The sequence below is a fragment of the Myxocyprinus asiaticus genome, chromosome 26, assembly GCF_019703515.2.
Source record: "Myxocyprinus asiaticus isolate MX2 ecotype Aquarium Trade chromosome 26, UBuf_Myxa_2, whole genome shotgun sequence".
Lineage (NCBI taxonomy): Eukaryota > Metazoa > Chordata > Actinopteri > Cypriniformes > Catostomidae > Myxocyprinus > Myxocyprinus asiaticus.
In genome coordinates, this window is record NC_059369.1 from 22,117,384 (window position 1) to 22,131,724 (window position 14,341).

Here is a 14,341-nt window from a genome sequence, read left to right on the forward strand (position 1 = left end):
AACCGAAATCTATGGTCACAAGAGAGAGTTCCATAGATAGAAGCACTTCAACTGAACCCCAGTTGCAAAAAAATGAGCTTGAGAGACAGACATCCATAAAGATGATGAAAATGTAAAGTCTGTGAACAAAAATGAGGTGAAAGAAGGTTTGGAAAATGAAATGAGAAAAAGGAAAATGCAGAGAGATGGTAAACAACAGAGAGTCTGCTTTTTTAGAAGTGATCTTGTAAATTATAGCATGGACCATAAAGATGTGCCAAATATTTAGTGCAATTAAAAACAAACAGCTTGCTATGCCTCCTCATGGGGTGCTGTAGATGTCCAAAATGAATAGTTTTCACATAAAGAGGCATATCCTGTAGGGCTTTAAGTCAGCTTGTTTTACTTGTTACCATGCCTATTTTTATTGCTTTGTTTCTTATTTTCTATTATTTCTCAAAATTGTATCTACAATGGGGTCCAAAAGTCTGAGACCACTAGTGAAAATGGCTCTATTTTGCTCTATTTATTTATTTTTTTTTTTAAAGAGCACCTATTATGGTTTTTAAACGTGCCTGATTTTGTTTTAAAGGTCTCATACAATAGATTTACATGCATCCAATGTCAAAAAACACTTTCATTTGCTCATAATTTAAACTGCAGCATTACCTTTTTTTCCCAGTGTCAAAAACGACTCGTTCAATGATCCGTTCTAAAGGATTCATTCTAAACTCCTCCTTTCAGAGAGCTTACTCTGCTCTGATTGGTCAGATGTCCTAGTCTGTTGTGATTGGTCTACCGCTTAGTGTAGTGTTTGAGGGCAGGTCAAAGCTGTTCGCGAGCAGCCAATGAAGACCAGAGGCGGGTTTTTTGTTACCAAATTACGTAGGTTAGTACAGGAAGTACGTCTGGAATTACTAACGACTCGTTTCAGGTGTTCAGAATCGGTTATTTCTTTTGGGAGTCAATAATTCCATTTGTCGACTTTTTTTACATTCACAAACAGCTATATAACACACTACATGAAAGGTAATATTTGAAAAACCGTAATAGGTGCTCTTTAAGTTTGTGCAAAACCTGATGATCCATGTTATCTCAGTATGTTCCAAAGAGCATCTTGTGTGATTCAGTGGAAGCAAGGAAACCTGACCAAAGGAGGTACAATGGTCTGTCACAGAGGCGCTTGCATTTTTAATAATGATCAAGAAATCTTAAAGAATCTTAAATATTTCTTACTTTAACATCATAACTTTTCTTAGTCTTAAATTTGTCTAAATCCTTTCAATGTGGTATCAGACTTTTGGACTTCACTGTACATTTGCAGATACATGGCAGGTACGTGGAAACAAGATAATGGAACAGTTGAAACTTTTTCAAAACACTTTTTTTTTTTTTTTTCTTGTGCATTTCATAGTTATATTTTTTTGCTGTAATTTGGGTTAAATTTATTAAAGAAAAGTATTTTGAGAGTGAGACACATTCTGGCATGTAGCGCTGTGAAATATTCTGGCGGTGCACAAATGAATTTGTATTTTGAATTATGCATGGCAATATTGTGTGCAATTCTTTTTTTTTTTTTTTCAGAGCAGCAGACGTTTAATAATTGTAAAAATGTATAAAAAGACATAAAATTGTTTTACAGTTTCACCACTGAAAAATATTGGACCAGTTTTCTGACCATTTGAATGAGACCTAATCAGAGCAAAAGAGTAAAGCATTGTTTTATTTTACGTCTTGCTTAGAATTTGGGCATACAAAAAAAAAAAGTTATGAAAAAACTTAAAATTTTTGATTAACATGAGAAACATTATGAATTCCATCACTGTCTTTTTAAACTGTAATAAATAATTGTACTCTTGTATATCTCCCTGTAGTTTGAAAGTTTGCCTTGAATTAAGATGAGCAGCTGTAAAAACCGACAGCTGGATGTCAGCATGACTCTGATCCTGATGCGCTGCACCCTCTATGACTGACAGGTCTCTCTGGCAGCAAACTGGCAAAAGAAGTACGAGCTCACACAGGGGAACCAGCAGCAGCATTCCAGAGATTATATATTTGGAGATTACAGGACAACTGCAGGTCAGGACACACTGCCTCACTGAAATCAGAGTTCCCCACCCAACCCACCTCACCAATTCAGTTAAGAGCTCTCATTGTGAAATTGACTTCAGGACTGCGATGGAACACGCATGTGCGTGTACTCTGCTGCTATCTTTCCTGCTCATCGCTGCTAGACAGATGCCGTGTTAGAAGAAAATCTGATGGAGTGCAGACCTTTCTGGATGTCTTTTTCTTTAAATCCATCTCCTTGCAGGTCATCACTTTCTAAGCTGTTTCTCTCCTGAGACCACCCAGATCCTTTTTTTGTGTTTGAATCATTAGATCCGTTTCTTCACGTTTTTTTATGGAGTTAATTTTTATTATGCAGGGAGCTGGAAAGGGTCAAAGTGGTCAAACCATCAAACAGACTTTTTCGACTGTCAAATGTCCTAGATTGGAGTGTTCAGAGTGCAAAGTGTAACTGTTGGAACCGGAGGGCAGTTTAATGCCAGCTATGCAAAGACAAAGAGTTAATTTATCTGCTAACAGTTGCCGTTGAAGACACTGTAAAGACGGGGACAAGAGCACTAAAGAGTGAACACTAAAGGCTGAATACCTACAGGATACGTAACTACAGAAGATCACAAAGAATGTTTGGAAAGCGTTTTAGAATGTAAATTTAAGCTTTTTTTTAAGATGTATATAAAAGTGCTTAACTACAAGCCATCAAGAAAACTCCACCCTTTTCCTCCAGTGTCTGCAGAGTTTCATCTCACCAAAATTGCTAGCTAGACGGAGTGTACAGATGCGGACAAACAGGATTACAGAGACACACTCCAACAAACCTTGACTCATACAGAACCATAATGGCACAGACACAGATGACTGCCTTGCTTGTCTGGAACTGAGATGTCAAAACCATAGAGGGGGCTATTCCTCCAACTGTCACTGCGTGGAGAGTAGAACACATCACACGAACGCCTACAAGCAGACAGATTTTTAGAGGCGAAAGACTGGTGTGTTTGAATTGTGGTTGTACAGTTCCAAGGCGAGCAAAGGAGGAGACTGACATCTGGAGAGAGCAGCAGTGGCATTTTGCAGACACCAGTTTTTGTGTGATTTCACAGACAGAGTGAGTCGTTTTATTTATTTTGTAGCCTGTGTTGACCAGTACGCTGATTAGTACCGAGTCAGGACTGAGCACGGTGGCAGGCGCCGGTTTATGGCAGTGGGGCGGGCGCATGCCGTCTGTGCCTCAGCAGCGAGAGGGACGCTTGGGGTTTGGCTGGGGTTGGGGTTGGGCTGCATGGGCGGGAGCTCAAAGGACGGGTGAGCTGAGGTCCTGGGTACCACCTGGAGCTGGAGCTACGGCTGCGGGAGAACGAGGAGCCCGGCGATGCTCCCTACGGGTCTGTGTGCTCTTGGGATCCCTGGTACTACTCTTTCTTACCTCACTCTTCTTCTCCTTCTCGCTGAGAGGAGGAGCCACCCTGCCTTACCTTGAACCCCCAGCATGGGAAGAGTCGCACAGGGTTAAACTAGTGCCCAGCTATGCTGGTTCCCACCGGGTGATCCCTGCCGAGAGCACCCAACAGAAGACATGCGCCTGTGCTCGGTGTGTGGGCGACCCGGGCGTCTCCGACTGGTTTGATGAGAACTATGACCCAGATGTCTCACCCGTGTGGACACGGGACAACATTCGGCTGCCTTCAGATGTATATTACTGGTGGGTGGTAAGTAATCCTCTTATAAATCTCACCACTGATTTTAGCTTTACATTGTGTCCACACCAGATGCAATAAAGTGACATATATAGACTTGTACAGTGCAAAAGCCTTAGGCGCATTAGTTGTTGAACAAAAACATTTGACTTATGATGGTTACTTTAATAGGAAATTTGACTTTTAGATTTCCACACATTCTTTTTGCAAATAGAATACAATAGAATAGAAGTAGAACAAGGAGTCCTGCAACAGATGGTGTGGCCCCCACAGAGCCCGGATCTCAATATCATTAAGTCAGTCTGGGATTACATGAAGAGACAGAAGCATTTAGAGACAGACTAAATATATTGAATTTGTGGTAAGTTCTCCAAGATGCTTGGAACATCCTATCTGCCATCAACCAAGAAAAACTGTGCACAAGTGTACCTAGGAGAACTGGTGCTGTTTTCAATGTATATTGATTTAGATTTTAATGTTTACTGCAATTTGTGTGAAGTTACTTGATAAATAAAAAAATTTTCATTTTTGAAAACATCCTCTCTATACAACATTTTTCACAACTGCTGAAAATTTATGCACAATACTGTATATAAAGTTATAGCTCATGTATTTGGGCACATAGTCCAGTTACAATTAATGGTCCAATTCCACTATTATTTGGCAAATATATTACGATATGTGACTTTTTTTAAAATAAAATGTTTTTAACATTTTGCATATACAGACAAGAATGTGAATAATATTAGTGAAAATCATACATGAACATGCATATTATGTTTTAGATTAGATTTCTGGGAAGGTGTTTTTCTATGTAAATCTGAGTTTTTGTCATAACCAACCGTGATGGTGGTAAGCAACTAATGGCATGACATTTTATACATTTTTTAGCCCTGCACACTGTGACATCTCAATGGTCCAAAATCCTGCTCATGACTGTACATTAAACATTTCTGATTGGCTGTGATTGTGTCACATCATGCAGCAGTTTCATGCTCAGCTTGGACAGACAAATTGCTTGACCCTGAAAATATGTTTTGAACCAGGTTTGGGCACAGTGTTAGGAATCCTCTCGCTTTGTTATGGTTAAAATGTTGTTAGACATTGTTGTGGTTAGATTTTATGAAAAGCTTTTTGCCTCACGTAGACCGTAATTTAGGTGTAATTGAAAAACACTAAATTAAGCACTTTACAGTGGCTGTAAAATCATAGCATAAGACTGTACTTTTTAAAAAAAAAAAATGACCTCAGTTTGGGGTGTGTCTCTCCTTTTAAATAAGAAAGTATAGGGCTCTGCGAATGTGCTTATTCATCATATTTATGAGACAGGGAGCTAAGAGGGTGTTTTTATTAAGAGAACATGAGTAATGTCTGAGGAAAAACTAAAATGACTGTGTCAGCTGAAAAGTGTATGTCTGTAATTCTGCCTCAGAGTGAATTAAATCCAGTGAGGGTGCCTTATTGTATTAAGCAGCAGAGTTTAAAGATTTGAGGAAGAGGTTTGGGGAGCTGGTTGCTAGATAAATCTTTGAATAGAACTTATACTATATATTTTTCAAAGGCAATACGAGTGCTACTTGTCAATGCAAAACTCACTACCATGATGCTAGGGTGTTGTGAGTTGTTGCCTGACCATTGCTATACAGTTGCTAAGGTGTTCTGACTTCTGAGTGTTATTAGTGCATTGCTATGCGGCTGCTAAGTTGTTCCTTACTAGCCCAAGTCAAAAGAGCCCACCTAAATCTCTATGATATTCTGGTTCCTAGATATGGTTCGGGTCCCTCTTTCAATTTCTTCAATGTCTTTCAAAGTCCCATTTTATTGTCTGCCAGATGATAATTGATTGTCAGATCACTTAGAAAAGTTATAAAAGTAGTACACTTCTCCTAAAACCATTGATAATACAATACAGAAAACATATAACACAAACCGTGCTGAATAATTGCGCTGAAGTTCACTAAGCTGAGAATGATAACATAGAGTCCTTGGATAGATAGACATTGTACAGTTCTGCCATGTGATTAGATAGTGTGGAAAAACAACACAATCTTCTGATTAAATTTCAGGACCTCTGCCTGGCTGGAGTAAATAATGTCCTAAATGAGCAAAAGTAAAGAGGATTAGGGAAGTAGAACCAACCAGAGCCAGCGAAGAGAGGAAAGGTTTTGAATTCAGTTTTGATTGTGAAAACTCTAGTACTCTATGCAAACATGCAGTAAATACATTCCGAATTAGAGACACAAACACAACAGTTCCCTTCATCCAATCAGTCTCTGTGTACAGGACTTAAATTGGCACAGAGTAAAATCACTGGCTGGCATCTGTACCCAGAGAACATCTGCCAAGAATTATTGAGTCCAGTGGAGAGCTGGTGAACTCTGCCAACCACGGGCTGAGGGAACCATGAGTAGAGGACAGGAGGGAATGGAAGCAGGGGGCAGAGAGAGAGAGAAGTGGGGAGGGAGGGCTGAAGTGAGAGAAGGGATTTGGACAGAAGCCATGCCATGGAGGGAAGTCAGTAAAACAAAAAATAAAGATACTTCTAAAAGGGCTGGTCTATGTTTTAGAATTATCTTGTCTTATACAACAGTTAGTTCCGGACCTCTAATCGGATTGGACAAGTGACTTTCCAAGAGTGCTGCTATTTATTGTAACACTGGGACAGTTCACTGTTTGCATTACTCCATTTTGTGTTTGCAGAGTTCCAGACGGGCTGTCAGTCTGTGCGATGTTTGGCTATACGCAAAGTTTGATCCTGTTTTGGTTTTGCTTGGAACTCTTTTCATTAGTGGAGCATAAATAGACAAAATAACTGGGCATACTGTGTTTAAAATGTAAGTTGCTAGATATTAACCTCTTGAAAAAAGAAATGCTGTAACCACAGTTCCTAAGTGAAATGTTCACTGAGTGGCACGTAATGAGAGTTACAGATTTTCCAAAGAGCTGTGGTTTTTGAAGTCCCTATAAAGTGCCTTAAAGTGCTTTTGTCTGTTGAAATATTTGAAGCAGTTGAAGTATTTCCTACTAAAAAGTTGGGGCGGGACATGTCGACCAGCTCATACCTTTATTTAAAAATATCCAATAGGCTGTTTACTTCGCAGCCACCAAAGCCATGCACTGACACACACAACTCCTTTCCACCGTGCTGCTTCTTGTGCCAAAGTGTTAAACTAGAGAAACTGAGAAACGATCTCAATACCAAGTTTGTTCCCTTTTCCACTAACTTGAGAACCGAACGATGATCTAACAAATCACGTTAATACATAACCAGCCCACAAACAAACGCAGCACATCGTAGTCTTTGCTTACAATGAGGCTGGAGCCATTGTGCAAGTCAAAGCAGATGAATGAGAAACAAGCGAGTAAAAGATAACAATATATCAAGAAGCCTCTGCAAAACACCTGCATTAAAAATTTTAATAAACTCCAGCCACTTTCCAGCTCCCACGTGTGCGTTCCATTCAGAAGTGATCATCCCTATGCCCCATTCCCTTCAAAGACTTTTACAGTCCACTGTGAGAGCTTCAGTGGCCTGAAAGGTGATAAGTCATCCGGAACTCCCTTTTTAAGTGATTTCTTATTGGAAATTCTGTTTGGAACAACCCTGCAGCATGGATTGTGCTCTCATATGCGGCAGTTAGAACACAGCCATGTGTGCTGAACAGGTGTAGGGGGAGGTTGCGTTCTCATTCTAGAAAGAAGTTTCTCAGCCCCGTTGTGACATCATGATTTTGACTGGGTCTGTTTAAGAGAGAGACTGCAAATTTTAAATGCTTGTATCTTCTTAAAACAAATTTTGTCAATGTTTAGAAGTACATTAGCATATTGATGACCTTAAAGCTAATAGATATGAAATAAAAGCAGTAGATCTTTTATTTTGATTTCATGGGGTCTTAATGGCTAATACTTTAAATCAACAAGGCCTACATCCCTACCCTAAACCTTAAACCTAAACCTAACCAATAGTGTCATAAAAAGCAAATGATGTGGTTGCTTCATGACACTTGGCTAACGTGTCGACTCGCATGCTTTCTGGGGCTTGTACTCGTACATTGCATCGCAAGTGCAACACTCAATCAGCTGAGCTACTGTACAGTTTGACTGTATTTGAACATGCTTGTAAATGTAGTTGGTAATGTAATGTAAATGTTAAAGTGAAGTTAGTGTTTTGATGACATATGATAGCATTGTTTGAGGAATGGGGCAAAAAGTGTTTGTGTTACAAAAAAGTAAGTGTTTACTGATAATCTGGCGTTCTACTCTTGATTTGTTTAAAAGGGAATGAAAGTCATTGTTATTTTAGCGCAACTAGTTTTAGTTTCACCATGATAATGCCGCAAAACGTACAACGGGCCATGTGAAAATAATTTCGGAAAAAATATACCAGTTTGGATATTCAGTACAACACTCTTGCTCAGGTGTTATTGCTAAAAATGATCAAATGTGCACGTGTTTTTAGATTTTTTTTAAATATACTTAAATATTAGCAGAGGGCTTTGGTGGCTAATTGGCTGCCTAGATGTTCATTTTAGGATGCATGTGTGTATGGGTAGGTGTGCAGATGGCTCAAAGTTAGAAGAAAACTGCCCAACCTTATGCTACTTTCTTTCTCTCCTTCGCTCTTTTTTTCCTTTCGTCCCTTCCCTCTTGGCTCTGTGCAGATGTTGCAGCCTCAATTCAAACCCCACAATATCCAGCAAGTTCTACAGAAGCTATTCCAAGTAATTCCAGGCCGTTCCCCATATGGTTCATGGGACCCTGCCCGCTGTCTACGTTGTGCTGTAGTGGGGAACTCGGGCAACCTCCGTGGGGCAGGTTACGGTCCAATGATTGATGGCCATGACTTCATCATGAGGTGAGAAAGAGTCTTGAAATGGAACTGGGAAAATAAAGTATGGAAATAAAATGGTCATTTGTTGTAGTATTCTAAATTCATGCAGCGTTCCCACAGTCATGAAAAATCCTGAAATATCAGAAATGAGTGTTATGATGAGTACAAATTGCACGTAAGCCATCACGATGTCTGATTTGTGAGCCAACAGATCTTTTGAGTCAATTCCTTTCAATGAATTAGGCAAACCAATTCACAAATTTGTCTAAATGATTTTTTAGCACATTGGTCAGAATCATAATGATTTTTAAAAATCCTTATCTAGCAATCATAAACTATTGGAAGTCATACAAAAGTGTGGGAACCCTGTTCATATCTGAATCTACTGATGTTTTGAAACTGCCAAGTAACATGAATAAAATGAATGCCCTTTTCTTCAGAATGAGTTGTATTTTCTTGGGTACAAGTCACCTTCAGATCTGATGGTTTGACATTTACAATTGCAGGTTTCAGTCGAATGAACATTGCAAAGGGCAGATTGTGCATATCGCAGTAAAATAAAAGAGTGAAATAATGACCTGGGGGAGACACTGAAGGATGGAGTATGTTTAGTAGAGATCAGAGAGACTGTGAAACAGAAAGAGATGGTGTAAATTGAGGTGCTATTTCAGTGAAGTCTTTATTGATTCAGCTTAGAACTGTTAAAATTAATCTTCCGTCGTCCTCCGTATCCATCTCTTTTTTTATTTTTTATTTACTTATTTATTTTTTATTTTTTTGCTCTACAGCAGCTGTCTCTTTGTCTCTTTATTTTTGTTTAACTGCTGTCGGCTCTCATTTTGGCACTGTTTAAGAGATGGCGTGAGTGCTCTCTCTCAGTCAAATGAGTTTGCGGTTGCTGTTTATTGGCGAATGGAAATTTCTATAGGCTGAAATCATTTCAGTACAATGTTTTAAATCAGCTAGCATCTTTGTAGTATACCCACTGCTACTTGGCAACAAGGGGTTTCATGTACTGGTATTGCATATTCATGTGAGCTTTTGATTATGAATGAACATGTTCAGTACTGCTATAAAAATCAGTTTAACAAATTTGCCAGTTACTTGTCGCAATGTATTTCTTTTTTATCAGTTTTTTCACATTAATTCTGTTTTGAGTATAGTGGATATGTTTTAGAACGTGCAATAAGTTCCAGTAGTCTGAAAATGTTTCTATTTAGCATTGTTCTAAAGTAATATAAACATTTCATTAAAGATTTTATCACAATAACAATTTGATTACAGAATGCACTTGAACTGGCATTACTTGAATATTGTACAATGGAGTTAAAATGGTCAAAGTCACACAGGGGGCCTGGGTAGCTCAGCGAGTACTGACGCTGACCACCACCCCTGGAGTCGCGAGTTCAAATCCAGGGTGTGCTGAGTGACTCCAGCCAGGTCTCCTAAGCAACCAAATTGGTCCGGTTGCTAGGGAGGGTAGAGTCACATGGGGTAACCTCCTCGTGGTCGCAATTAGTGGTTCTCGCTCTCAATGGGGCGTGTGGTAAGTTGTGCATGGATCGCGGAGAGTAGCATGAGCCTCCACATGTTGTGATTCTCAGCGGTGTCATGCACAGCGAACCACGTGATAAGATGCACAGATTGACGGTCTCTGAAGCGGAGGCAACTGAGACTTGTCCTTTACCACCCGGACTGAGGTGAGTAATTGCGCCACCACGAGGACCTACTAAGTAGTGGGAATTGGGCATTCCAAATTTGGAGAAAAGGAGTAAAAAATTAAAAAATGGTCAAAGTCACAAATTTGCTTTCATTTAAATATTTCTACATATTTCTTCTGTTTACATAATTTTGGCTGTTTTAAATATTTTTTAAATCCTGAAAACTTGTGTATTACCAGGTTTAAAAAAATTTCATTTTCAGTACTGCCTCATGCACTTTGCAGTTCCATAAGCAAAATCTTCAATATAAATATGAGTATTGTGCCATGTACTTTGGCCTTCGTTTATTAGACATTGATGATATGAGGGGAAAAAAACATTAGTTTGTGTTTAGATTTGATTGGTAAATAATTTTCCTGGCTTTGAGAGAAGCTTCGAGTCTTAAGAAGATAAATAAAGACAGAGAGAGACATGTACATTTGTTACTGTGCATTAAAATCTCCAGGGCTATTACATCCTAAAGCTTTGTTAAATCCTGCTGCTGAGATTCCAGGCAGAAAATGCAAACATAACACTTACATAAACATAATTTCTTAGAGATACAAGGTAGCGTTTTGTTGAGAGAACATAAGTGGGAGACATCCATCAGAGCGACAGATGCGTGTTCTCGATAGAAAGCCGACTGTGTAGTTGAAAGCAGTTTTTCTGTTGGTTCAGGGTTTGTTTCAGTGGAATGCATTTAATACTGTCCAGAACTTTTATGTTTCCAGGAAGTGAGGTAATGTGTTCACAGTCTAATTCACCCGGGGTCTGTGTGTTCTAGGATGAACCTGGCGCCCACTGTAGGCTATGAAGAGGATGCAGGCAGCCGAACCACACACCACTTCATGTACCCAGAGAGTGCCAAGAACCTGGCAGCTAACGTTAGCTTTGTGCTGGTGCCCTTCAAGACTCTTGACCTGTTGTGGATCACCAGTGCACTCTCCACCGGCCAAATCCGCTTGTGAGAAGAGTAACACTGACACAAAAAATAAAGAAAAACGGCTACACATTGCTTTTTCTTACCCACATCTCTTTCTCATATTTTGTCACTCTAACATTGTCAAAATTGCATAACTGGTAGGTTTGGGATCGATGCCTTTTTCACGCATCAATAATCAGAAAATTTTCCAGATGATTATCAGTCTATATCAGCAATTTTTCAGATGTAAATAATGGAGGTAGACCGATATATCAGTTTTACAGGTTAATCAGTGTGGATAGTTGCTTTTTGGATCTATCTGTTATCTGTAAAAATCAATGCTGATAGTTGCCAATATTTTTTTTTTCTTTTATTCCTCTGTGGCCAGCCCAACTTGGCTCTACAGTATAACAGCTGCCTATGGAGGTGAAAGAAAAACAAACACTAACACCCCATTGAGATATGCTGCATCTAAATCTTTCATCAAAACATCCATATTTTTATCCTCACTTCAATGCATATTTAGTTTTTTTGATCAGATAGTCAAGTGTTCTAAATTGAAGCAAGGGCATGCAAAGATAAATCTGATTATATGGAAACCTGGCCCATCAGCACAAATATTGTGTCTGCAACTTAATATCTTGTAAATAATAAAAAACAGCATATGATGAAGTATTTCTTTGCAAAATCCCTCTTCTGGTGTATATATTGACTATAAAAAGCTTAATTTGGTAAATACTTAAATATGGAGCATTGTAACGGAGAAAAGTCTGTCATTTCAAAATAAGAGTCTGAGGTGAATTTATTCATGTTGGACTCTTGTAGCCTCTATGTCTGTGCCCATCATAGTAAGGAAAGACTAAGAATAGTTTTTAACATTCTTTAAATTGATTTAAAAACTATCAGCTGATTAATCGGTTATCAGCCTTTCCCACAACCTTTGTTATCGGTATTGGCGAAATCCACAATCGGTCGACCTCTATTAAATAAGGCTACACCGAACCCTTAAATCTACTGCAAAAAAGGCTGTCTGGGTAGCTCAGCGTGTATTGACACTGACTACCACCCCTGGAGTCGCGAGTTCTAATCCAGGGCGTGCTGAGTGATTCCAGCCAGGTCTCCTAAGCAACCAAATTGGCCCGGTTGCTAGGGAAGGTAGAGTCACATGGGGTAACCTCCTCGTGGTCACAATTAGTGGTTCTCACTCTCAATGGGGCGCGTGGTAAGTTGTACGTGGATTGCGGAGAGTAGCATGAGGCTCCACATGCTGTGAGTCTCCGGGGTGTCATGCACAATGAGTCACGTGATAAGATGTGCGGATTGACTGTCTCAGAAGCGGAGGCAACTGAGACTTGCCCTCTGCCTCCCGGATTGAGGTGAGTAACCACGCCACCACGAGGACATAGTAAGTAGTGGGAATTGGGCATTCCAAATTGTGGAGAAAAGGGGATAAAATTAGAAAAAAATCTACTGCAAAGGCTTACCAGTATTTGTTGGTAGCTTGTGAGGTCCAGGAGTCGGTAGTAAGTGCGATGCCCTCCGCCTTCTCGATCTGTGTACGTACAATTGTCTTTGTCTCTTCATACATATTTTTCAACACAATGTTAGTAAAATTTGAGCGGCAAGGTAACATAAACTCAGGTTTCATTTCCTCTAACATGTTTCAAAAAGGGACTCTCCAACATGTATATTCGCCTGTGGCAAATCAGTTGATAATTTTTTCCTAGGGTTCAAAGCATTCCTAGGGTTCAAAAGCAATTCTGCAATTGTAGGTTGTACCTGTTTACTGCCTTTCGCTGCACATCCCTTCCATTCTCCGTGAGATTTGTTTAAATATTGGGATAGTAGATTGGTTGTGTTCCCGGAGTTTTGGCAATTCTGCCTTGCACTTTTTGCACACTGTTTTTGATTTATCCAAGTATTGGCCAGCTCCATCAACTCAGAATCTGAAATGACTCCAAACTTCACTTTTTTGCCCTTTTCACAAAACTCTCCCATTTGTTTTTCCCTCATAACATTACCCCCTATGCAAAACACCATGTGCACTAATGTAGGGTTGATAGAGGTGACGATAACTTGGTATTAAGTACAGTAAGTGTTGATCAACCCCTTGTGGTCTCCCAAAGCTATTATGCCAGACTACATTAAACGGAAGACCAACTGACTGTGAATTGGAAAGCACAAATTACCGCTAGGCATTGTATTTAAATGTTGACTTATGGTAATATATCAATGCCTCAAAAGCGTTTTGAGAAAATAATGTTCTGATCAATAATCAATGTATCGATATTTTATGACATTCCTAAAAACTTTTTGTAGAGCAAATTTGGACCCACAAATAAACTTCTACCTTCTGACAGTGGCCATGACTGTGACATTTTGGGAGTGACAGTTGTGAGAGTGAATCCTCAAAATTATCGTTCCATGTGTGTAGAGAATACAGAAGTCGCTCCTAAAATTGCGATAGTTGACGTTGATAACATAGCATATTTTTGGCATCTCACAACTGTAAACAAGAAACAAGGATGCCAACAGTTTAACCTGTTGGGTTTTAGATAATTACAGACCAGAGTAATATTAGTGACTGGCAGAGATTTGTGTTTTATGCTCAATGGCATCACTGCTGTTCGGAATATACTGTTTAATTTTTTTATTTATGACTTGTTTTATTCTCTTTATTGGGAAATATTTCAGTGAAGTGCAGTCTTCAAACATCAGTCATGTTTACATTTAACATATAGTGAAGAGTAGTGTTAAGGAATTGAATTAAATAATAGTGAAAAGAAAAATACGATGACAGAAACTGGATTTAATAATTTCGAATTTATAAGGAGTGAATTCTGTTATAGTATGTGGTTGTCACTCCTGTAAATGTACAGAAAAGGATAGTGACAAGCACACAGAAGAGGAGAGACAACCATTTTTCGCTGTGGTGTGTACTTGGCCAATGAAACATTCATTTATTCCCTCTATGAGCACACTGCAATGTTCTGTACCCAAGAAATCCATCATTCAAAGCACACATTAGAGCACACCATCAAATATTCTCTGCTTCACTGAGAGACACTCGAAAGTCAGTATCATTTCAGCTCACATGTTTTTATGAAAAGATAGATAGAAGTCTGAAGTGGGATAACTTATCCTTCAT

General features: G+C 39.2%; 1 protein-coding gene across 4 annotated transcripts in view; it reads left to right on the top strand.

Annotated features, from left to right (window-relative positions):
- LOC127417411 (CMP-N-acetylneuraminate-beta-galactosamide-alpha-2,3-sialyltransferase 2-like) overlaps positions 1-14,341 on the top strand; it is a 50,964-nt gene that overhangs the window by 31,163 nt on the left and 5,460 nt on the right. For 3 of the 4 annotated variants that reach the window (XM_051657447.1, XM_051657450.1, XM_051657448.1), the window contains 3 exons: positions 1,854-3,752; positions 8,402-8,595; positions 11,056-11,235. In XM_051657447.1, the coding sequence (XP_051513407.1) occupies positions 3,261-3,752; positions 8,402-8,595; positions 11,056-11,235 (866 nt within the window). In that variant the 5' untranslated portion in view covers positions 1,854-3,260. The remainder of the gene's footprint in view (positions 1-1,853; positions 3,753-8,401; positions 8,596-11,055; positions 11,236-14,341) is intronic. The other variant, XM_051657449.1, reaches the window with a different exon arrangement.